We start from the raw sequence: 23340 nt of genomic DNA on the forward strand, positions 1-23340 counted from the left end.
AGCTGTTTTCCAGAGGTGCCACTTGTCTCTTCTCTCCCCGCAAAAAAATGAGTTTCAGACCATATGATTATTCCTTGGCAGTTTCAATATTTCTAGTTGCTGTGAGGTATACAAACTACAGCAAATCCTCTTACAATGTGTTGCTTTTTTGCGGTTTAGCCTGGAACATATCCAAGAGCAGTCCTTTGATCCTGGCTGTGAATCTATCCTTCCTCCTTACTGAAACCTAAAATAATGCCCCTGAGTTTGTATTGACAAAGCCAGAATATATTAGCTGAATCTTCAAGCCGACCATTGGAGTCTTTTCTTATGTTTTTAATGTACAGTGGTACCTCTAGTTGCGTTCACCTCCAGTTGCGTATCCTTCGGGATACATACGCGGCAAACCCAGAAGTATTTTTCCAGGTTTCGTCGCACACACATGTGTTGAAGTGCTAAACCGTGCTGCACACATGCGCAGAAATGGCACCTATGTTTACAAATTCCTCAGGGTGTGATCGGAGCTCCGGAATGGATCCCTTTCACAACTGGAGGTACCACTGTAATTGTAAAAACAACCACCACCTTAGTCCTTCCTCACTGTCTCTTTTGCATCATCACTTCTTCACTCTTGTTGCATTGTCCAGCTATTAAATATGAATTTCAGTAGTGTATGAGAATCCAAAGATTTTCAATGGTTTTTGTATTTCCTGTACTGCCACAGTAGAATAAGAATTTGGCTGTATATTCAGCATGCTGACATGCTGAGGCTAGAACACCATTGCAGATAAGTCCAAGAAAGTTAGTAGTCTACACACTATTGTGCTAGGATATTTTTGTTATAGCACAGGGCTTGCCAGCCTTTTTTCGCCTGTTTTGCAAACCAGAAAAAACTTACTGTGGGCATCTATTGGCTATGATAGAATTGGGGGGGGGGAGGAAACACTGTGAGTGTCAAGAGAGGCCTCTACAGGTGCAGGTGCACATGAGAGTAAAACAGAGACAAAATAACAGCTCCTGCTCCTGCTTAAAGATAGCTGGTGGCACTGTCTCCAGTGGGTAGGTGAAGCGGAGTTGTAGAGCACAGGTGACAGAACACATACTGTATTTTCCGGCGTATAAGACGACCCCCAACTTTTCCAGTTAAAATATAGAGTTTGAGATATACTCGACCGCAGATTCTCCACCCGGCGTATAAAACGACCCCTGACTTTTGAGAATATTTTCCTGGATTAAAAAGTAGTCTTATACACCAAAATATACAGCAATCATGTGGCCCACTCTTGGTTGCTTAATTGTGGCTAATGCCAATCAGGAAAGTTTGGGGGCGGATCTGACGCTACTGTGCCTACAAATTCTTCATTTGCTTCTGTTTGTATGGACTTGAAATTCAAAATGCTTGCCTGCTACCTGAACAATATTTGTGGGTAAATGCATTTTTAATGGTTCAGATGTATGAGGGAATGTCTTGATCATTATGATACCAGAGTGCTCTTTTCATCTTAGCTTCTGAATGCTTAACGCTATTCCAGACTTGTAAAGAAAACACCCTTAATGTTGTTTCGAGTGCATTTTCTATTTTAGGCTACATTCCAACACACCTTTGGAGTACTAAAATGTCCCCAGATTGAACCATAAATGGGATGGTCTGTTTTTCTGGATCAATATTTTTTTGAGAGTCATTTTAAAACCCCCAATACATTAATACAGTGGTGCCTCGCTAGACGAAAATAATTCGTTCTGCGAGTGTCTTCGTCTAGCGATTTTTTCGTCTAGCGAAGCACCAAGGCAGAAAGGGTTTTCACGACGATTTTTTTTTTTTTTTTTTTGGTCTTGCGAGGCAGCCCCGTAGACTTTTTCGTCTAGCGGGGCACCACTGTAGTGGGTAAAAGAAAATGGCATTCCAGTGGCAAAAATCAATAATTTCTTTGAATTTTTTCCCCTCCCAACTTCTTTCTGGATTTTTTTGCCCATTAATCCTTCATTTTTGCTGGATGCAGGAAAATACCCCAATATGCTACATTTACTGGGTGCACATGTTAACTCATGTAACATTCAGTTGATTTTCCTGGGATTTTCTTTGTCCCAGATGCTTTATGTGTACAGAAGATAACTCAAAATAGTGAGCAGCTGAAATTTGAAGAAACCATTTACATCTATCCATGTAACTATGTTCTAGAAGGATGGTAATGTAAACTTCAGTGTAAACTATGAAAGGGAAGGGGCAACAGGCTGTAATTTTTACTCCTCCCCTCCAAATAAGTATGGTTAAGTGGTTCTGAATTGTGTTCCTTTAGGTTCTGAACTGAATTTTTCAGACAGGTGCTGCTTTTGTTCATATGTTGTAGCTGCAAGAGATGATAATATTTTACTTTTTGAAAATAAAAACGCTTAATTTCACAGGGTGGTCTGTTTAAAGCGACAATCCAATTTACTAGCTTATTTGCTTGTAAAATGTGTAAATTTGACACATTGAGCATTTTAGATTAAGGACATGGTACAACTGTAAGAACTTCTATAACTTTATTTGGATATATTTGTGCTAAGTTTTTAAAATATATATATATATATATATCTGCACAGGTGCCATGGAGCTGCTTCTATTAGCCCGGAGAACTGATTTGAGACGGATATCATTGGACACTCCAGACTTCACTGATATTGTTTTGCAACTGGAAGATATTCGACATGCCATTGCTATTGACTATGATCCTGTAGAAGGGTATATCTATTGGACAGATGATGAGGTGAGGGCCATCCGGCGCTCTTTCATTGATGGGTCGGCTAGTGAGTTTATTGTCCAAGCACAAATTGCACACCCTGATGGCATTGCTGTGGACTGGATTGCCCGTAATCTTTATTGGACTGATACCGGCACGGACCGCATTGAAGTAACAAGGCTTAATGGAACCATGAGGAAGATCTTGATCTCAGAAGACTTGGAAGAACCTAGAGCTATAGTTTTGGATCCCATGGTTGGGTAAGATGCACTAATTTGCTATATCAAACCAATTCATTTCATGGGTTTCTAGCTTGCCCTGATTCAGAAACAGATTGTCTCAGTTCTGCATTACTTAGATTAAGGATAAGCAGTTGGAGACCTCAAGGCCACATCCATTCTGAAAGGCTTTCCACTGTGTTTACAAATAGCCTGTCAGTCCCCTGACACAATACACTGTTATGCATCTCAGTCACTTAGCTGAGATGCAAGCAGAGGACTATCCTACAGTGGAAACAGCAACAGAAGCATTGGCCCTTCTGACACACCTCAGCTACTTCCGTGGGAGAACTGGTGAATAGTGATAAATAGCTGACATGACTGAACTAAGCAGGGGCCAGCCTGGAGATTTGGACAATCAAAGAGGCCCCTTTCTAGAGAGAGGCAGCTTTGATTTTTTGATTTAGTCAGCTTCCTAAATAGTTCTAGCAGTCAATCAATCTAAAAATGATTGACTGAGTCTGTAAAGAGACAGGACCAGAAAAGTCCAGGCAGAGAATTGATCTAGTTACACAATCGCCAAGTCATTTGTACACTGTTTCTGTAGGTCTAGGTGTTTTTTCTGGAATATGGGATGCTTTAATATGCAGGCAATCCTTGTTAAGCCAGCCCCACCCGTTTTCACGGTGTCTTTGGGGCGTGTGATTGCGCCCGCCTCATTTGGACGCACCTAAATCAGGAGTTGCCTGTTTTCTATCGTAATAAATCTCTTAAAGTAGTTTAACAAAATTTTAACATTGATGCATTTTTTCTTTTTTAATTATTTTGATCAGCTTTTAATCATCATTTTATTTGTATGTTGCCTTTCCATAGTTAAAATCATGCTCAAGGTGGCTTACAACATGAAAATATTTTAAATTGCCCTGAACCTTTTCAATAGTTGACATGTTGACCATGTTTTAGGACAATATAGTGTAATTCCTGAATTACCGGTACTTTTCAGTTAGTGTTTGAATAGCTACTCACTTGATCTCCCATATACTTTATATGCAGTTTTATTATTTCCTTTTTTTCTTAAAAAGCGTAAACATAAGCAGATGTAAGTCTCAGCCTGTAAGCATTTAATATTGTTCTATTTAAAACACTTTACTTTCCATTTGTGAGAGGTCCACCCCCCCAACAATCTCTTGCGTGTTTAAAAAGTGAAAGAACTGCATCTAGTTCTTGATATCTCTTTCAGTGTGTTCATAGGGATGGCCACACAATGCTCAATGTGTATACACTTTTAGGTTATACATTTATGAAAAAATTACATCAGATTGCAAAGCAGTTTAAATTATCTAATCTGTTTCATTGAATCTCTTTAGCTAAAGAAAGCAAGGGCCACAGCCCAAATTCCTATCAACCATGCTAAAACACAAACAAATGACTATTTGTGTGTGTTATGATAGGATTTTATTGCAACATTTCTGTTTCTCCTTACAGCTATATGTACTGGACTGACTGGGGAGAGAATCCAAAGATTGAGAGAGCTGCATTAGATGGATCAGACAGAATTGTGTTGGTGAATACTTCTCTCGGCTGGCCAAATGGCTTGGCTCTGGATTATGTTGAAAACAAGATATACTGGGGAGATGCCAAAACAGACAAAATTGAGGTCTGTTATTTCTATTTTATATCAATCTAAAATCCCAGATTTGCTGCTAGCTTCCTGAGACAGCCTATGATGAATTTGTGTTTAAAACTCATTAAGCAGTACAACTAGAAACAGCTAGTTTAAGACCATAATTAATTATTGGTGAATTTTAATATCAGCATTCTCTGTTGCCTTTCTCTGAGCCCTCTAAGGATTATCTAAATTATATTTTATTTTCTGTTGAATAAAAGGTCAGTGCTGGTGAGTCAGAACAAATTTGTAAAACACAGGGTGTATTGACAAAGAAAGTGCTAGATATTACTATCATTTCACAGAAACACGTAGCCATTACCTGCTGTAGCTGTTGTGCATTTTTTTTCATTGGCTTGGCTCCCAATTCTGAACTTTATTGCTTCATACACCTTAGTGTTTCTGCTCACAGCTCTTAAAGCTGTAGACTAAAATGAGTATAAAATCCCACATTGACTGAAATTCTGAAAGTAGAGAAGCACCCCTGGGATAAACACAGAAATTTCCTGAGTTCTTCTGAAGGTTCAGAAAGGTTATCATCATCTTGGAAGCCTTTCGTCCACCTCCACAGAAACAGATGGCTCCATTAGTTCCCAAAGGAGAATTTGGCAGTCATAATATCCTCTTCTTTTGAGGCATGCTTTTATAACCCCCATAGTTCTGTTTCAAGCTTGGCTCAGGAGAACTTCACTAGCAATTCCTATTGTTTAGTTATTGTAGGTTTGCTTCCTACAAATTCTACTTTTGCATTTGAAGCAATCTGCTTGCTCTTCCTGTGTTCCTGGCTGAATGTTAAACCCCCTTAATATATGTGCATATCTACAGCTATGTCCACAGCTACTTCCATGCCATTGAAAAAGCATGCAGGGTTTTCGATTCCTGTGGTTACTTCTGACAATGACCTGGTCTGCATATCATGAAGCCATAGTCAAAATGAACTATGATTTAAATGCTGGTGCATGCTACTGAAATCACAAGTGCTGTGCTCCAATCCTGCTGCTGTTGGGAAAGTGTGGCTCGGTGTTGCATCTGCACCAGGGTCAAGTTCAGACAAAAAGCTGAATGGTGGTTTAGCTTGTAGCATCAATAGGTGTTTCTACAAATTTATTTCATGGGGCGCTGGGAACAGTGGATTGGGTATATCCTCTCACATGACCTCAGGCAGGAGCAAAGATGTTTTCAATTTTGATCTCATTTTATTGTTGCTTTATTTTATCTAGTCTTCCTTAAAGGTAAAGGGACACCTGACCATTAGGTCCAGTCGTGGACGACTCTGGGGTTGCAGCGCTCATCTCGCTTTATTAGCTGAGGAGCCAGGATACAGCTTCGAGGCCATGTGGCCAGCATGACTAAGCCGCTTCTGGCAAACCAGAGCAGCGCACGGAAACGCCGTTTACCTTCCCATTGGAGTGGTACCTATTTATCTACTTGCACTTTGACGTGCTTTCGAATTGCTAGGTGGGCAGGAGCAGGGACCGAGCAATGGGAGCTTACCCCGTCACAGGGATTCGAACCGCCAACCTTCTTATTGGCAAGCCCTAGGCTCTGTGGTTTAACCCACTGCGCCACCCGTGTCCCAGTCTTCCTTAGTTTTAGCAATTTAACTCCTGTCTAAGAGTCTTGCGCAAATATCTATACAGTGGTACCTTGGTTTACAACCTTAATCCATTCCGGAAGTCCAGTCTTAAACCAACGTGGACTTAAACCAAGGTGTGCTTTCCTATAGAAAGTAATAGAAAATGAATTAATCTGTTTCAGACAATGAAAAGCAACCCCTAAAACAGCAATTTGACATGAATTTTACTATCTAACGAGGCCATTGATCCATAAAATGAAAGCAATAGACCAGGCTGCAATCTACTACCCAGTATAAAAACCCTTACTGCAGCCTGCCCACACCATCCTGCGCCCTGTGAGGGAATGCCGTGGCAGGCACCTCTGGGGCTGAGCTGCTTTGCGTTGCTCTGGGGCCTGGAGTGGCGGCTGCGCAGGCGACACCCGGTACAGGGGTAGGGGGTGGTTGCTGCAGCGGCACGGCCTCCGATGCTGCAGTGACAGCGGCGGCAGAGGGACCCAGCACCGGGGAAGAAGGAGGGAGAGAAAGAAAGAGAAACACGTACAAGAGACGCCAGCTGCCGTACACCAAAGTGCGCTTTGGAGAGCTTCCCATTGAGACTTGGAGAGGGACGTGCGGGGGAGAGGGGCATCACATGTCCTTAGGATCCCGCTACGGATAGAGATGGAAGGGTGCAGGGAGGGGAGTCCGTGGCGGCGAGCCCGATCTGGGTTGAGTTTCCTTTTGCTTTGCGTGCGCCTCTCTCCCCGAGGAGTGGAGATTATCAGTGCGTCTTCGGCCTCCTTCTCCCCCAAGGTGCGCTGCCTTTAGGGACCTCCTTGTGAGTTGGCCTGGCAGCTCCACCAAGTGCACTGTTGCCAATGCAGACCGGCAGCAGCTCCCCGGGGTTTCGGGCAAGGAACGGGCTCCTTCTTTTCCCACCAGCCCTTCCTGGAGGTGCCGTCTTCCAGAACAAGATGCCAGTGTCCCCCTTCTCCACTCATTGCTGGGGAGCAACCCTCCATGCAAAGGTCTTTGTTTTGTGTGTGAATGGGGGGGGCGGGTTCCCCAGTCTCAATCCGCTACAAATCCTTGCCTGCCTCAGCTGCCTGCCTTCTTGCAATCACGATCGCCAAGAGCCCCAGCCCGCCAGACTTGTGCAAGGCACTGTTGCGGCTTTGGGAACGTGGGATCGCTCTCTCGGGGTTTCTGTTGTGTCTCTTGTGTGTGTCTCTCCCCCCCCTTCTAACTTGGAAGCCTCAACATCCCCTGTGGTGGATGGCACCTCCAGGAAGGGCTGGGGGGGTGGGAGAGGGAGCCCGTTCCTTGCCCCAAACCCCAGGGAGCCGCTGCCAGCAGCTGGCATCTCTTGTGCATATCTCTCCCTCTCTCCCTCCGTCGTCTAACCTGGAAGCATCAACATCCCCTGTGGAGGATGGCACCTCCAGGAAGGGCTGGGGGGGAGAGGGAGCCCGTTCCTTGCCCCAAACCCCAGGGAGCCGCTGCCAGCAGCTGGCATCTCTTGTGCATCTCTCTCCCTCTCTCCCTCCGTCGTCTAACCTGGAAGCATCAACATCCCCTGTGGAGGATGGCACCTCCAGGAAGGGCTGGTGGTGCGCTGGCCTCTTCTTCACCTTTGCCACTCATACAGCCTTCCATGAATCAGGAGGGGAAAGTTAGGGAGGGAGCAGGCAGGCAAGCGTGCGTGCCACAACCAAAACTCTGTTTGGAAGGCTGAGTGGCAAAGACACACAATTTACAACTAGAGCTGTGGCCTCAAATAGCGCCGCGCTGCACACTTTGGCTTAAGAACTGGCATGCTGATGCCGCGACCAAAGTAAACCTCTCTACTGTGTACTGTACTGGGGGTTACTTGATTGGGAAAGCTGCTCTCAAAGATGTCTTGATTGAGTCTAAGAATAACACAAAATCCTAGTATCTCAAAGGGATATGTCCAGATGCTGCTTTCCTTATTCGCAAGCTCAATCCTTTCGTTCCTTTAGAAACCAAAATAGACAAAGAGATTTTAGATTAAGTCATAGTTATTCAGACAGAGGCCGCAAGTCTGCCAGGGCTTCCAGTGCCCTCCTTCCTCCAACTTCAAATTCAACAAGCAGAGAACCCAACGACAGGGTTTCTTCCCAAGTAGGAGGCCGTCTATCCCACTTCCTCCCTGCTTGGCAGCAGTTTGGAAATGCATAAGTCATCTCCTGGAAATGGGAGCGATTGTACCAGTTCCAGTCAACCAACGCTTCCAGGGCCTCTGTTCAATTTTCCTCATTGTACCCAAAAAAGGTCACAAGATTCAACACTACTGGTTGATCTCTTTGCTCACAAGATTAAACCGTCAGCTGCCCTGTTACTTCAGCAGGTTGCAAGACAACCAAGCAGATGCCTGGGATGCCCTAATGGCTGAAGGAACTCTTTTATGCCTTCCCTCCTCAAGCCACCATTCCAAGAGTCCTCTGAAAGATCAGGTTGGAAAAAGCTCAGTTGGTTCTTGTTGTGCTGTTCTGGCCCCGCAGGCCTTGGCTGTCAGAGATTCAGGCTTTTTCAGTGGCCCCACCATTTCATCTTCCGTATTGTCCGGTTTGCTTTGTCAGGAACCATGGACTCATTCAATCCCGCAATGGTTGGAAATGTCTGCATGGCATTTGAGTGCCATAGACTAAAATCTTGTGGTCTGGATGAGAATGTTATCTCCACCATTCTAGCTTCCAGATGTCCGTCCACAAGACGTATTTATCAATTAACGTGATCAGCCTTTACCTCCTGGTGTAAAGCTTCTCATCTATGGCCACACAGAGTAATGGTTCCAGATGTTCTCCGCTATCTCCAACATGGTCTGCAAAATGCCCTATGGCCTAATACATTAAAACGTCACCTTTCCACCATTTCTTTGATTTTATGTTCTGCTGGCAGTTCTTCACTGTCACAAAATCTGCTAATCAAGCGTTTCCTGTTTCCTCAAAGGAACTACCATATTTTGCGCTCCATAAGACGTACTTTTTCCTCCTAAAAAGTAAGGGGAAATATCTGTGCATCTTATGGAGCGAATGGTGGTCCCTGGAGCTGAATTGCCCAGGGGCCAAAAGAGGATCATGCTTTTTATTTTACAAAGAGAAAAGGGGGTGTTGAAAGGATCCCGCTCAGCAGCTGATCAGCAAGAGATCGGGAGAGAGATAAGAGTCCCAGCTCCCTTTCAGCCCCGCCCCCTTACCCAGGCCTCCATTGTTGAATGTGCTGCAGAGGGAGGTTGTGTTTCCCCAGCAACATGTGACTGGCTGATTAGATTATCTGTCTGGAAACTGTAGAAATGGCTCCCTTTCCTTTAGAAGCTGCAGAAATGTGAGTTGAACCCCATAAAAACGGGGCTTTTCCTCTTTGCTCTTCCCCCTTTGCAAAAGGAGCTTTGCTTTTCCCCCTTTGCAAAAAAGCTGCAAAACTTTTAGCTGATCCTCAAAAAAACAGGGCTTTTCCCTTTGCAAAAAAAGCTACAAATCTTTTAGCCGATCCTCAAAAAACCAGGGCTTTTCCCTTTGCAAAAAAGCTGCAAAACGTTTAGCTGATCCTCAAAAAAACAGGGCTTTTCCCTTTGCAAAAAAGCTGCAAAACTTTTAGCTGATCCTCAAAAAAACCCAGGGCTTTTCCCTTTGCAAAAAAGCTGCAAAACTTTTAGCTGATCCTCAAAAAAAACAGGGCTTTTAGAGGAGGAAAACCAGAAAAAATATTTTTTTATTTTGTTTCCTCCTCTAAAAACAAGGTGCGCCCTATGGAGCGAAAAATACGGTATGTTACAGCATCCTCCAGTGACTCACCGTTTTCCATCATGGAACTTGCATTCTGTTCTGTCAGCACAGCAATGGCCTCCATTTGAACTACTACGCCAAATCTCCTTAAAGAACCTTTCTTTTGGAGTCTTATTTTTGGTTGCGATAACTTTGACGAGACGAGTTTCAGAACTGTCAGCCTTGTCGGTAGCAAAGCATTTATGCATCTTCCATAAGGATAAGGTGGCCTTGCGTACAGATCCCTCCTTTCTACCAAAAGTTCTTACAAAATTCCACATTCGCCAGGAACTCATTCTCCCGTCTTTTTTTGCTGATCCAAAACATCCGTTGGAAAAGGCTTGGCACCCCTTGGATGTCCACAGAGCCTTAAAAGTGTATATACAGCGCTTTTCCTCTTTCCACCTTAGGAGCAAAGGTCACTTCAGCTACCCTAGCTAGATGGATTAGGGCGTGCATTTCCTTAGCTTATGGTACTATGAAATTGCCCCGCCCATCTCATATTTCTGCTCGTTCCACTAGGTCAGCCTCCATTTCTGCTGCCTTTATGGCTAATGCCCCTTTAATAGGGATTTGTAGGGCAGCCTTCCACTTGGTCCTTCCACTTTCACTAGGCATTATAATTTTGACCAAATGCCTTCAGCTGAGGCGGCTTTTGGCCGTACAGTGTTACACCAAGTTTTGTAATCAGTGCATCAGCCATGTGGACCCACCCAGTAATTGTGAAGTGCTGTGGTATGTCCCAATCCACTGTTCCCAGCATCCCATGAAACAAACAGAACAATTGGCTTACCTGAAGTGTAGATTTGTGATTGGGACACTGGGGACAGTGGAACCCTCCCTAGGGTGGTCTGCAGTCACACTGGGTTTTTTTTTCCTTTAGGAGGGGTACTATTGACTCTGCCGCTTCTATTTTTATTGATTTATGAGCCAGGAAGGGAGACAGGCTGCTATTATTGTTTCTGGTGCTTTGGTAAACATTGCTGCTTGGCGAGTCCGAAAAACTGAGGAGGAAGTACCTGCCTCCCATAAGTCTTTGCTCCTGCCTGAGGTCATGTGAGAGGAAATACCCAATCCACTGTTCCCAGCGTCCCCCAATTCATTAATCTACACTTCAAGTAAGCCAATCATTCTTTTTAGGAGCATGCAGAAGAATGCTGCACATTCACATTTAAATGACGGTTTGTTTAAATATGGTTTAAAGTGACATGTGAACAGGATCATTGTGTTTAGCAACCATGAATGAGCTCAGCTCCTTTACACAATCCTTTGCTGATGTGGTAACAGCAGCCAAGCTGCTGAGTACACATGTAAAGGTAGGTTAGTTATTGTGTTTAAAACTATTGAGGAGCAAGTTTAGAGAATCAGGTGGGTATACGTCTGAGCAAATGTAAATTCGATTCACCATGATCTGTAGGCCTACTTGTGCCTATGCCACTTAAAGTTCAACATTTTTCTTGTTCTATAACAGAGTATAGATAATTAAGATTAATGCACAACTACCAATATCTTAATGCTGAATTTCCTATTATGATTCTCACAACCTGGAATAAAAACTAGGTGCATTTAGAGATAAATGAGGATTTTGTCCAACCTGCATTATTAAGTCACCCAACCTCATTTAAACTTCCAAGACTAATATGCGGATCAGAATTCAGTTTTATTACATCTCCAGATTCTGTACTATAGCTCTTGGTTGGATTTTTTTTTTAATGCTCATTTTATGATAAATTGCTTTGAAAACAATGTGAATTGATGTTATTGTTTTAAAACGATGCAGATCAATGTAGGAACTGAAATAACGCACATGAAACTGGCATCAGGTATGGATTTGGGGGAGCACGACTGGTTCAGTTGCACAGGGCACACAGCCTCGGGGGTGCCGAAACTATAATGTAGAATGGAAGGGGGGGCACAGGGCACCACTGAAATTTGAGACCCCAAAGCCCACCACTGCTGGCATAGTCCATAAATAGACTGACACTGTCCAGAAATAGGTGATCACTAGGTGCATTGCAGAACTACTGGATGATAGTACACAGCTATTACCTTGCAAAAGGAATATCCCATTGAATCCCCATTTTACCACAGCAGGCTGGTTGAAGCCACATGCTGCATTACGTCTATATCACTCTGTGGATTTAAAGGGTCTTGGCATCAGAGTCACATGGGGGGAAGCAGAAACTGGAGTAGGATGAGTAGCTCCTTTTGCCTTAGTTTTCTTGGTGTGCAAAAATTGTTGTAGGATTAAAAGAGAATGAAAATTTATTTCAATTTACAAAGGCAGAGCATCATCTCAAAAGCTTGTTATGATGCATAATTTAACCAACGTTAAATATAGCAACCAAGTTGCTATATTTGGTTAAAGTATGCACCATAACAATGTCACCATGTGATATACAACACTACAGTGGTACCTTGGTTTGCAACTGCTTTGGATTACAACTGTTTTGGATTACAACCACGTCAAACCCAGAAGTGCGTGTCCCTTTTTTTGGATTGCAACCCATTTTTTCCAGATTACAACCAATTTTTTTGGGGGGGGGAGGCCCCATTGGTGAAAGCACGCCTTGGGTTACAATCTGTTTTGGTTTACAACCGGACTTCCAGAACCGATTATGGTTGTAAACCAAGGTACCACTGTATTAATTCTGAAAATGCATAACGAACCTGGAGGCAGTTAAGTTTTATATGATTTTGCATGTAATATATAAAATAAATGTTGGGGTGTTGTAGACTAGAATGAAAGGAAGTTATTTCAAAATACATAAATAGTCACCTTTTTCTTTGCACATGCAGTATTACTCAGATAATAAGCTTGCCATATCACTAGAAAAATGGGGGATGTCTCTTGTAAATCCAGATTTTGTGGGGGGGGGGTTACTGCTGCATATGTGGTTTTTTATTATTTTCTTTCAGCTTACTGATTCATGCTGCACTGTTGCATAGCCCCCAGATAGTAAAGCACCAGTGGGGGGCTAATGGAGACTGGTGGGGGGAGGTTCAGCAGGGAGCTTTTGTTCCCATTTTATCTGGCAGCCTGCAGCAGGCAGAGGAAGGCTGTGGCTCAACTGCTTCCTCATTTATCTTGATCAGGTTTCACTGATAAACGTCTATTGAATTGGATGGCTGCTATTGTGCTTACCAGTGGGGAAGATTTCTCATTGACTTGCTACAGGTTTAAAGCATATTTTCCCCTGCTGCGCCATGACGTTAAAAATGTATGATATGCTTTGTTGAATTGACTTCATATTTATTCATTCCCTGCTCTAAGTTGAATATGAGTCGGGGTGAGGTTTTCCCCCTTTGCTTGTGCTGGTCACGTATGCTACCCATCTTCAAAGTATCCAGCATTGGTGTAGCATTTATATGTGTATTGTGCATCTTTGCATATTAAGAGCAGGCTATATACCCTTGCAACTAACTTCCCAGCTTTTTGCATATGCTTATGCTTATGCTTTTTCTATTCGTTATCTAACCATTCTCTGTTTTCTGTTAATTACTTTATTCTTCTCTCATCCAATCAACACAGAAAACCATACACTAACACACTAACAACCATTGTCTTTTCACCACCCTACTTCAAAAACCTTTCCTTATAAATCCCCTCCCTAAAAGAGGGTCTGTCCACACATTGTATTCAGAGAAAAAAGGGTTTGCTTAAAGGTTAAGTCTACTGGCAAGTGCACCATTATTCATTTTCAGAATAATGCAAGTTCTTATCCATTTCTTGTACGTATGCCAGTATTTGGGAAGTCATCGGCTGCCAATCTACCACCTATAGCTTATCAGTCCACTTCAACAAAGTGTACTTCTATAATTGTTCTGGGTTCAGTTGAGATTTCACACAACAGTAATTTGTAGAGCAAGATAATTTTTGCATCAACTTTCTGTTTTTATTAATAAGGATACTGCTTCTACTAACAGATGCACATTGGCTCGTAACATACACAAACATATAGCCTAAAGTAAATAATAGTGATACTTAGACTTCTTGTTACAAAGTCTGGATATTCAGATTTCCGTGGTTTTTCCATGTCTAGGTCTTGCCAGCTTTCTACGTTGTTGACCAACATAGGTTCAGGCTAGTGAGCATTAGGAGCTGATATAGTCATACTCCAGAGCACATTTCTATAGTTTATGAAATAGTAAAATAAATAGTTTCTGATAATCTAAGCATATGAAGACTCCTTTAAAACATATTAAGCTTTGTTAATACAATCCCTTTTTGAACAAGGATGTTTTGGGTTGCACCTGCTGGTTCTGCATTTGCTCTGGGCCCTAGGTGGGATTATGTGAACCTAAAGACATCAAGGGTAGGGCCAGCAAGCATATAAGAATGAATATTTTTTTAAAAAACCGACAACTAGGAGGGGAAAGATATCATTAATGTTCCATTTACTATTTTCCAAGCTTAATTGAAATTTCTCTTTGTAATGCAAGGCATTTTATGTTTCCCCAGCTCCGTAAATCCTAGACTGTGTGGTGAGGAACAGTAGTGTGCTATGATAAGGATAAGGTGTGCCTTGAAAACTGAAGTCATTATGTTTTTGCATCTAACACCATGTGTTGCTCAGAACACACTCTTAATAGTCATCATTAGTTCCCACATTCTCTGCCGAAATATGGACAGTGACTTAATTCCAAAGGATAGAACTTGGACACACCAGAATTGCCAGTGCTGACTACTGTGAGGGAAAATCGGAAGCATCTCCATTGCACCATGCCGCTTCTGATTCTTGGCTTACTGGGTTAAGGGGAGGGTGAGAGGCACTATTAGCTGAGCTGCCTCACTGTTGTAAGAAGGAAGTCTTTACTGTACTCACCTGAGCTTATCAAGAAATTGAAAGATACAAAACTTTAAGAGTAGAGTGAAGTGTGCCTCTGCCTCCTGTTTTTAATCCACCCATCCCCATATCAAGTATTTGGGGAAATTGTCCTGGTTTTTAGACCCCCCCTCCCCCCGTTAGCTCAGAGACTTGAATTATGATGCACCAAGATTGAGCACACGTTGTACCTACTGTTCTCTGTTCCACCCCCCTCTCTCCACAACCCTTTCCAAAAAAAGAGATGAAAATTGATAGGCCAGAGCAGTTGACTCATTGCCAAACTGAGAACAGACAGTTACACAGTTTGGTTTAGTAGGGGGCCAGAGCTTCTGCAAGTATTAAGGGAAAAATGCAGACGAAACAGATACTCTAAACCTGCTGACTACTGTAATTCTAGAGCTGGTCAGACTATCAAAATGAGCAAATGCGTTTGTATATAGTGTGTACATTAGGTTGTGATTAGGTAGGCATTTCTCCAAATTATTTAAAGTCCCCCACCCCTGCATGGGTTATAATCCTAAATCCATTTGCTCTGGTTTGGTTGGGTTTACTGAAATCAGTGGTCTCTGTGACTAGTAATAATCACTCATGGCGGGACCAACAGACCTTGAGATTTTGTTGGATATTTAAAAGTTTTACAGTTGAAGGTGGGGATCAAACCAAGAATGAATTTTTTAGATTCAAGTATCAAAATTGTCAATATTGAAGTTCAGTTGAGACAATCCACATGAACCCCCTCCATCCTCCTGCTAAGCAGAAAACAGAGGAAGAAGCAGAGGAAGCAGGTGAAAACACATGAGATTGCTGTTCATGTATGCTCCTCCAAATCATGGTATATTTACACTTTGCTTCAGTTGGAGACAAAGGAATTAAGCCAAAGGATTCACATAAGGGGTCCTAGGAAGGAGATCCCAAGCACAGGGAGACAACATTGAAAAATAGTAAAGTTATTGAAGGCAGTATTTATACTTTGGGTGGCTGATAATAATCAGTATTGCAGAAACAATGGTTGTGGACAAGACACAACAGATGGGGCATATCATGTAGGGCTGTGGAGGTACTTACACTTGTTTGGGAAAAAACAGGTGGCAAATAAAAGAATTTGAGGAGTATAACTGAATTGTATGGATAATGGGAGAAGAGAATGATTAAGTTCCAATGAGAAATATTACATGGGAAATGGCTTGTATGCTGTTAGCACACGTATTTTAGAGCAATTCAAAGGTTTTGCACTTACTTTGCGTTACAAACCTGAATTGGAGCTGTCAGTTCCTTTTCCTGCTTTTCCTGCTGCAGATGGATAGGACCTGAACCAATGGCTTAAAGTTACAAGAAAGGAGATTCCAACTAAACATCAGGAAGAACTTTCTGACAGTAAGAGCTGTTTGGCAGTGACACAGACTCCCTTGGAAGGTTGTGGACTCTTCTTCCTTGGAGATTCTTACATTGCAGGGGGTTGGGACTAGATGACCCTCAGGGGCCCTTCCAACTCTACAGTTCTCTGATTCTAGTTGTAATGGCTGAAACAGGCCATTTCCCCCCTTGTGGGGAGCTTAGTCACTCTAGGAAGAAAGGTCTGGCATGTAGTATGGTGAAGTCACATCTGTTTTCTGTCTTAGTCTGTATTGTTGCTGTGGTTTGAAGGGTTTTAGGAGTGGCCTCAAAATGTGAAATCCAACCACATAGTGGTTAAAATGAGCAGAAACCACTGGAGACACCAGCTGGATGTAGAAGGGTTTTTTGCAGATTGAGACTTTTTCAATTTTATTGAAAAAGTAACTCTGCCTAGCACATTTCAAACAAAGTTACTGAACATTCATAGTTGAGCCTGTAATATTAATTTGCTGAAGTGCATTTATTGTCTGATTTTCTTTTGTTCCCAAATATTCTGTGAATGGACAGACATTTTGTCACCCTAGACCTGTTTTTAAAAATATGGGATAGAACTTCCAATTCAGGATAACAGCAGACTGCTGCAACCTTTTTGTTGTTTAGTCAATTAGTCGTGTCCGACTCTTTGGACCATGGACCAGAGCACGCCAGGCACTCCTGTCTTCCACTGCCTCCCACAGTTTGGTCAGACTCATGTTGGTAGCTTCGAGAACACTGTCCAACCATCTCGTCCTCTGTCGTCCCCTTCTCCTTGTGCCCTCCATCTTTCCCAACATCAGGGTCTTTTCCAGGGAGTCTTCTCTTCTCATGAGGTGGCCAAGGTATTGGAGCCTCAGCTTCAGAATCTGTCATTCCAGTGAGTGCACAGGGCTGATTTCTTAGAGAATGGATAAGTTTGATCTTCTTGCAGTCCATGGGACTCTCGAGAGTCTCCTCCAGCACAATAATTCAAAAACATCAATTTTTCAGTGATCAGTCTTCTTTATGGTCCAGCTCTCACTTCCATACATCACTACTGGGAAAACCATAGCTTTAACTATACGGACCTTTGTCGGCAAGGTGATGTCTCTGCTTTTTAAGATGCTGTCTAGGTTTGTCATTGCTTTTCTTCCAAGAAGCAGCCGTCTTTTAATTTCGTGACTGCTGTCACCATCTGCAGTGATCATGGAACCCAAGAAAGTAAAATCTCTCACTGCCTCCATTTCTTCCCCTTCTATTTGCCAGGAGGTGATGGGACCAGTGGCCCTGATCTTAGTTTTTTTTTATGTTGAGCTTCAGGCCATATTTTGCGCTCTCCTCTTTCACCCTCATTAAAAGGTTCTTTAATTCCTCCTCACTTTCTGCCATCAAGGTTGTGTCATCAGCATATCTGAGGTTGTTGATATTTCTTCCGGCAATCTTAATTCCGGTTTAGGATTCATCCAGTCCAGCCTTTCGCATGATGAATTCTGCATATAAGTTAAATAAGCAGGGAGACAATATACAGCCTTGTTGTACTCCTTTCCCAATTTTGAACCAATCAGTTGTTCCATATCCAGTTCTAACTGTAGCTTCTTGTCCCACATAGAGATTTCTTAGGAGACAGATGAGGTGATCAGGCACTTCCATTTCTTTAAGAACTTGCCATAGTTTGCTGTGGTCGACACAGTCAAATGCTTTTGCGTAGTCAATGAAGCAGAAATAGATGTTTCTCTGGAACTCTCTAGCTTTCTCCATAATCCAGCGCAACCTAGGAACCCAATTAATTGCAAGGTTCTCAGTGGCCCTTAGTAAACCTAAAATTATCTATTGAGGGATATCTATCTGTCTTGTCTGTCTACCCATCTTCCTATGTATCTTATTTCGCGTATACATACACTTCTTTTCGGCTGTAATGGGGAGGGATTCAAAGTGTCATACAACAAAAGGGAAAAGGTACAATAAAAAGAAACAGAAGAAGACCAAGCAGCTTAGTAGACAGCTTTTGAAGCTAAATGAGGTGCCAGCCAGACAAAAGTGTGTGAAAAAGTGACTTCTCCCCTGGTAGTGTTTGCATCTCATTCATTGTTAAAACAGGTGCTTTTGTATGGCACAATGGGTGGTGTTGGCTGGCCTCAATGCAGCTTGAAGGATCGACCTGCCTGGGTGGTAACATTCTTCCAGATCTCCTCCCTATGCACATCTTCTTGTCCCACCAGGAATCCATGCATGGGAATCACATTTAAATAGGGCAAGTACACATGTGAATAGAAGCAAGTACTGAATAGCTTGAAAAGCATAATAGACTTCCCTTATAAGATCTGAGAACCACTCATACTTACAACTTACTTCACCAAACCTTTATTAGGCATTACAAGTATAAAGGTAAAGGTAAAGGGACCCCTTACCAATTGGGTCCAGTCATGGATGACTCTGGGGTTGTGGCGCTCATCTCGCTTTACTGGCTGAGGGAGCCAGCGTTTGTCCACAGAGAGCTTCCGGGACATGTGGCCAGCATGACTAAGCCGCTTCTGACAAACCAGAGCAGCGCGCGGAAACGCCATTTACCTTCCCGCCGGAGCGGTACCTATTTAGCTACTTGCAGTTTGATGTGCTTTCGAACTGCTAGGTTGGCAGGACCTGGTACCGAGCAACGAGAGCTCACCCCATTGTGGGGATTTGGACCACCAACCCTCTGAACTGCAAGCCCTAGGCTCAGTGGTTTAGACCACAGCACTACCAGCATCCTATTACAAGTATAAAGGTAAAGGGACCCCTGACCATTAGGTCCAGTCATGGATGTCTCTGGGGTTGTGGCGCTCATCTCGCATTACTGGCCGAGGGAGCCAGCGTACAGCTTCCGGGTCATGTGGCCAGCAGGACTAAGCCGCTTCTGGCGAACCAGAGCAGCCCACAGAAATGCAAGTATAGGCCATCATAAAACACTCATACAATTTGGGACTATGCATGACTTGGGGCTAGGTGGCACAATTTCACTTCCAGAGAGATAAATTTGGGAAATATGTTAATTGGCTAGATCTGATTTTAGCCAATTAAAATCTAATTCTAATTCAAGCAACTTCAATTAACTATTTTAAAATCTCATTTATGGTATAGAAAAGCATTTACTTTCTCCTTATGTGTATGAGTCTTTGGTAGGGTTCCAGGCTTCAGACTCTTTACAAACCAAATGTTTTATAATCCAGCTCTCAGACATAATTCTTGTTGTTTTAGGAAATAAGTGTGGGAGCTACATGGGATTCTGTTGATAACATAAGAGGAAATGCTCTAGTGTTGTGCACCTGATATTTGGAAGAGAGTGGGAAATCTTTCACAGGATGTTCAGAAGGATTGTCTCATACCACTAGGTTTTGTCTGCAAATCACCATCAATATATATAGCGTTTTACAGAGGAGCAAAAACACAAAGAGCTTTCAGTCTAAGCAAGGAACAGACAAGGAAGGTGATCTACCAGATTGACTTTTCTTTCATGTACAGATGTACACACATCCTGCTTTCAAGTTAATCATTACTTATGCTTACAAGTTGTGAGGCAACCCACATTTCCTGAGGGTATGGATATATGGCAGTGCAGTTCTGCACTCTGGTGATTTTCAGTGAATTCTGAAACATGATTTGTAACTTCTGCAAAGGGCAACGTATCCAAAAGCAAAAAAGCATGTTAGAGAGTGCGGAGGGTGGGGAGTGGGAAGCATTGCTAGAGGCATGAATACGTCACTGGGTATGACATAATTTTGTTAGTGTTTTCTTTAAAGGTGGTGTGTGTGTGTTTAACGTTTATGAGGAATTAAAGCAGAAAGAAGGAATGGCAGAGCATCATATTCAGTGGATACTTTTTCTGTAGATGGATACTGTTACAAAGCCTGGTGCCTGCCCGTTTCTCTGCCAAGCAAGTGGCCACAGGCACACACACAGGATGTGTGTCCCTTTCGAGAACAGAAGACACAGCGAAGACTGTCATGCTTTAAGAAATATGCTTTATTCACCCATTTACACATTCAGTCTGCATGGAGGGGGTCCAGATCTTACAGCATAGTCATTCCAAGAGGCAGCAGCATAAGCTGCCTGCAGCCAGCGCACTCCAAAGATGGATCCCCCCTTTTTTCCCTTCTTCCCAGAAGCCCCTTGCCCTCCACCAGAGCAGTTGCCCTGGCAACCTTCCAAATCCCCAGTCTCTGGTCACACCTGGGGCAAGAAGTTCTTGTCTTGTTAACGACCCTCAGTGGCTCTCTATTGGCCAGGCTACCCAAAAATCCCTTTGCAGCTTACATTTCTCCCTTCATACCACAAATATGCAAAATCGTAGCCTTTATTAATTTTACCCACATCTATAACAATACTTTGGACTTATATTTAACTTATAATGTTGAGTTGCACAGTTTGAGATTTATTGAACTAAATGGTCTGATAATCATTGCTTTTTAGGTACTATAACTTATATTTGTATGTGTTTGTTTTGTACCTGTGAAGGTCATGAACACAGATGGAACTAGCAGGAGAGTCCTTGTGGAGGATAAGCTTCCTCATATCTTTGGTTTCACTTTGTTGGGGGACTATATTTATTGGACAGACTGGCAGAGGCGAAGCATTGAGCGAGTTCATAAGCAGACAGCGGAAAGGGAGATCATCATAGACCAGCTTCCTGACCTCATGGGTCTGAAGGCTGCAAATGTCCACCAGATACTTGGTGAGTATCCTAGAAATCTGAACTGTACACTGTTAGGTTAAAGAGGGTGTTTAATAATCAGTTGAAAAGGAGGATGTTTCAATTGAGGAACCTTTCTGTGTGTTTAACCATACAAAGTGAGAGAGTGGGGACATTGGCTGTTTAAATTTGTGTTTTATATAGCACCATGCAGTTTAAGTTGGCATTGACTTTATTTGTTTATTTCTAAGAATTATGCCTATTTTACTTTCCGAGAATGAAGACTACTACAAATAAACCAATAATACAAAAACTAACACAGCATAACATTATAATAAGTGGCAAATCAATAAGTAGTCTCAAGGATAAAATCAGAATACATTTCATTATTTATTTATTTTAAAAAGCAACAAACTCAGTCAAAAAAAAGTCCAGGTTAGCTCTGGTGAAAAGTTCTTTGTACCACCTCAGTATCCAAGGTAAGCGACTAGATCTAATAGCAGCCCCAAACTGCAAACTTGATATTTAATTCACCTGGGGATGCCCACCCTTTTCTCCATTCTCCAGAAAGAGAGTCCACGATATGTTGTACGACAGCTCTCAGTTAACACTGGGTTTATGCTCCAGGGATACACACACACACACACACACACACACACATATATATATATATATATATATATATATATATATATATATATATATATGAATGATGCATGCAAGTTGCACGTTACCTGTACAGTTAATTCCTGGGATTGTTTTTAAACAGTTTCCATAATTTATGCATGAAGGAGAAGGTTCCATTATTAATGCCAAAGAGAAGGTATCCACTGCTCTAAGCAGCTGATAAATGAAACTAAAAATGCAACTCTCAGATTATTTATTTATGTAGTTTTTATAGGATTTCCCCTTAAAAATATGTGCACAAATGAGAACAAGGTGGCACTAGTACAGAATGACAGTAGTTTGAGCCATCTGCCCCTAGTGGAAATGAGGAGTACCAAATGTTGTTTATTGTCAGTGGCCTGTAAAAAATTGGATTCAGAAAGTATCCTGGCCCCCCACCAGTCATCAGTGCCTGTGAACTGTGCTTGAAATTAAGGTGGGTAGTGATGTGCTTTCTTTTGTGAAAGTAGTCAGGTTGCAGGATGGTGGTTGGTGGAAAGAAATATTTAGAAAGAGAAACCACACCTTCCAGGTTCCTTCAGGACTGGCAGCAGGTGCAACTGCCCCCCCCCCCGGGCCCTGAGGGTTTTCGGCAAGGATAATTTTACTCTCACATTATCCTCAATTAGCCACACGGAAAGGCTCCGCTGGTCTGGGAACAGCTGTACGCCATGGCAGCCAGACGGGAAGTGAGTCTGAATTGGTTCAGTCCACTTACGTGTGTGTGCAGATAACGTGAGTTAACTCTGTTTTGCTTCACTTCTGGGAAACGTCGTGAGTGCCAACAATCCTTCAGAATCATGTTTATATTAGTCTCACATCAGAGAAGAATCCTAAATTGTTTCCCCCTTCTGTCTTCTTAGGTACCAATCCCTGTGCAGAGGCGAATGGGGGTTGTAGCCACCTTTGCCTGTACAGGCCTCAGGGTTTGCGCTGTGCCTGCCCCATAGGCCTGGAGCTTATAAGTGACATGAAGACCTGCATAGTCCCAGAAGCTTTCCTGCTGTTTTCTCGCAGAGCAGATATCAGGCGGATCTCTCTTGAGACTAACAACAACAATGTTGCCATCCCACTCACAGGAGTTAAAGAAGCTTCCGCTCTGGATTTTGATGTAACTGACAATCGCATATATTGGACAGACATTTCATTAAAGGTAATGCAGTCATGCAGTCAACATGCATTGACTTCAGGAAAAATTGAGCAAAACAGCAACATTTTACTAGGTACTTGGAAGAGAGTTTTATCCCATTGGAAGTTTTGAGAACCAGCCCAAATGTCTGCTGCTTAAGGGGAGTAAAAACACTGAGGATATTGGATGCACCCACTCTTCTATCCCTTTGAAGTAGGGCAGCCCCATGCGGGACCAGCCAAATACATAACCACAAAACAGTGTCCCCCTCCCCGTCAGGGAAGAAGGGGGGAGTGAAAGACCTACATTAGGAACAAGGGGGACTAAAAGTCAAGATCAGCTGCCCCATGGATGCTACCACCTGAGATGGTTGCCTCACCTCTTGGGTGGAGCATGGATACTTCCTCTGTTTGCCGATACAGTGACATTCCAAGGAAGGGAGTATAGCTGTACCAGGGTTCCTTGACACAGTTCACACTACAGCTGGTAGGTGTGGGGAATCCTAGAAATCTTTTCTGGCAAGACAAAGGGGGAGTGGAGGATGCCAGGAATGTTTACAGGGAGGATATGTCCCCTAGAAGCTGATTGAGAAAACTTAACCCAGTGCCTCCTGGGAGAACCTGTGCACTAAATGCTGTGTGAATCAGATCAGGAGAGAGAGACTTGACTAAGAAGAGCAACATTGCATAGGACCACACTGGAGCTCTAAATAAATGTACTAAAGGAGTGTGCTGTTTCCTAACTTTCATGTGTACTCTCTGTCTCTTGCCTTCC

General features: G+C 42.8%; 1 protein-coding gene across 3 annotated transcripts in view; it reads left to right on the forward strand.

Moving 5' to 3' along the window:
• Positions 1-23340, forward strand: part of LRP6 (LDL receptor related protein 6) — a 98641-nt gene that overhangs the window by 47893 nt on the left and 27408 nt on the right. For all 3 annotated transcript variants that reach the window (XM_033148244.1, XM_033148243.1, XM_033148245.1), the window contains 4 exons: positions 2563-2959; positions 4403-4574; positions 20597-20813; positions 22301-22590. In XM_033148244.1, coding sequence (XP_033004135.1) covers positions 2563-2959; positions 4403-4574; positions 20597-20813; positions 22301-22590 — 1076 coding nt within the window. The remainder of the gene's footprint in view (positions 1-2562; positions 2960-4402; positions 4575-20596; positions 20814-22300; positions 22591-23340) is intronic.

This window comes from Lacerta agilis, chromosome 5 (assembly GCF_009819535.1).
Source record: "Lacerta agilis isolate rLacAgi1 chromosome 5, rLacAgi1.pri, whole genome shotgun sequence".
Lineage (NCBI taxonomy): Eukaryota > Metazoa > Chordata > Lepidosauria > Squamata > Lacertidae > Lacerta > Lacerta agilis.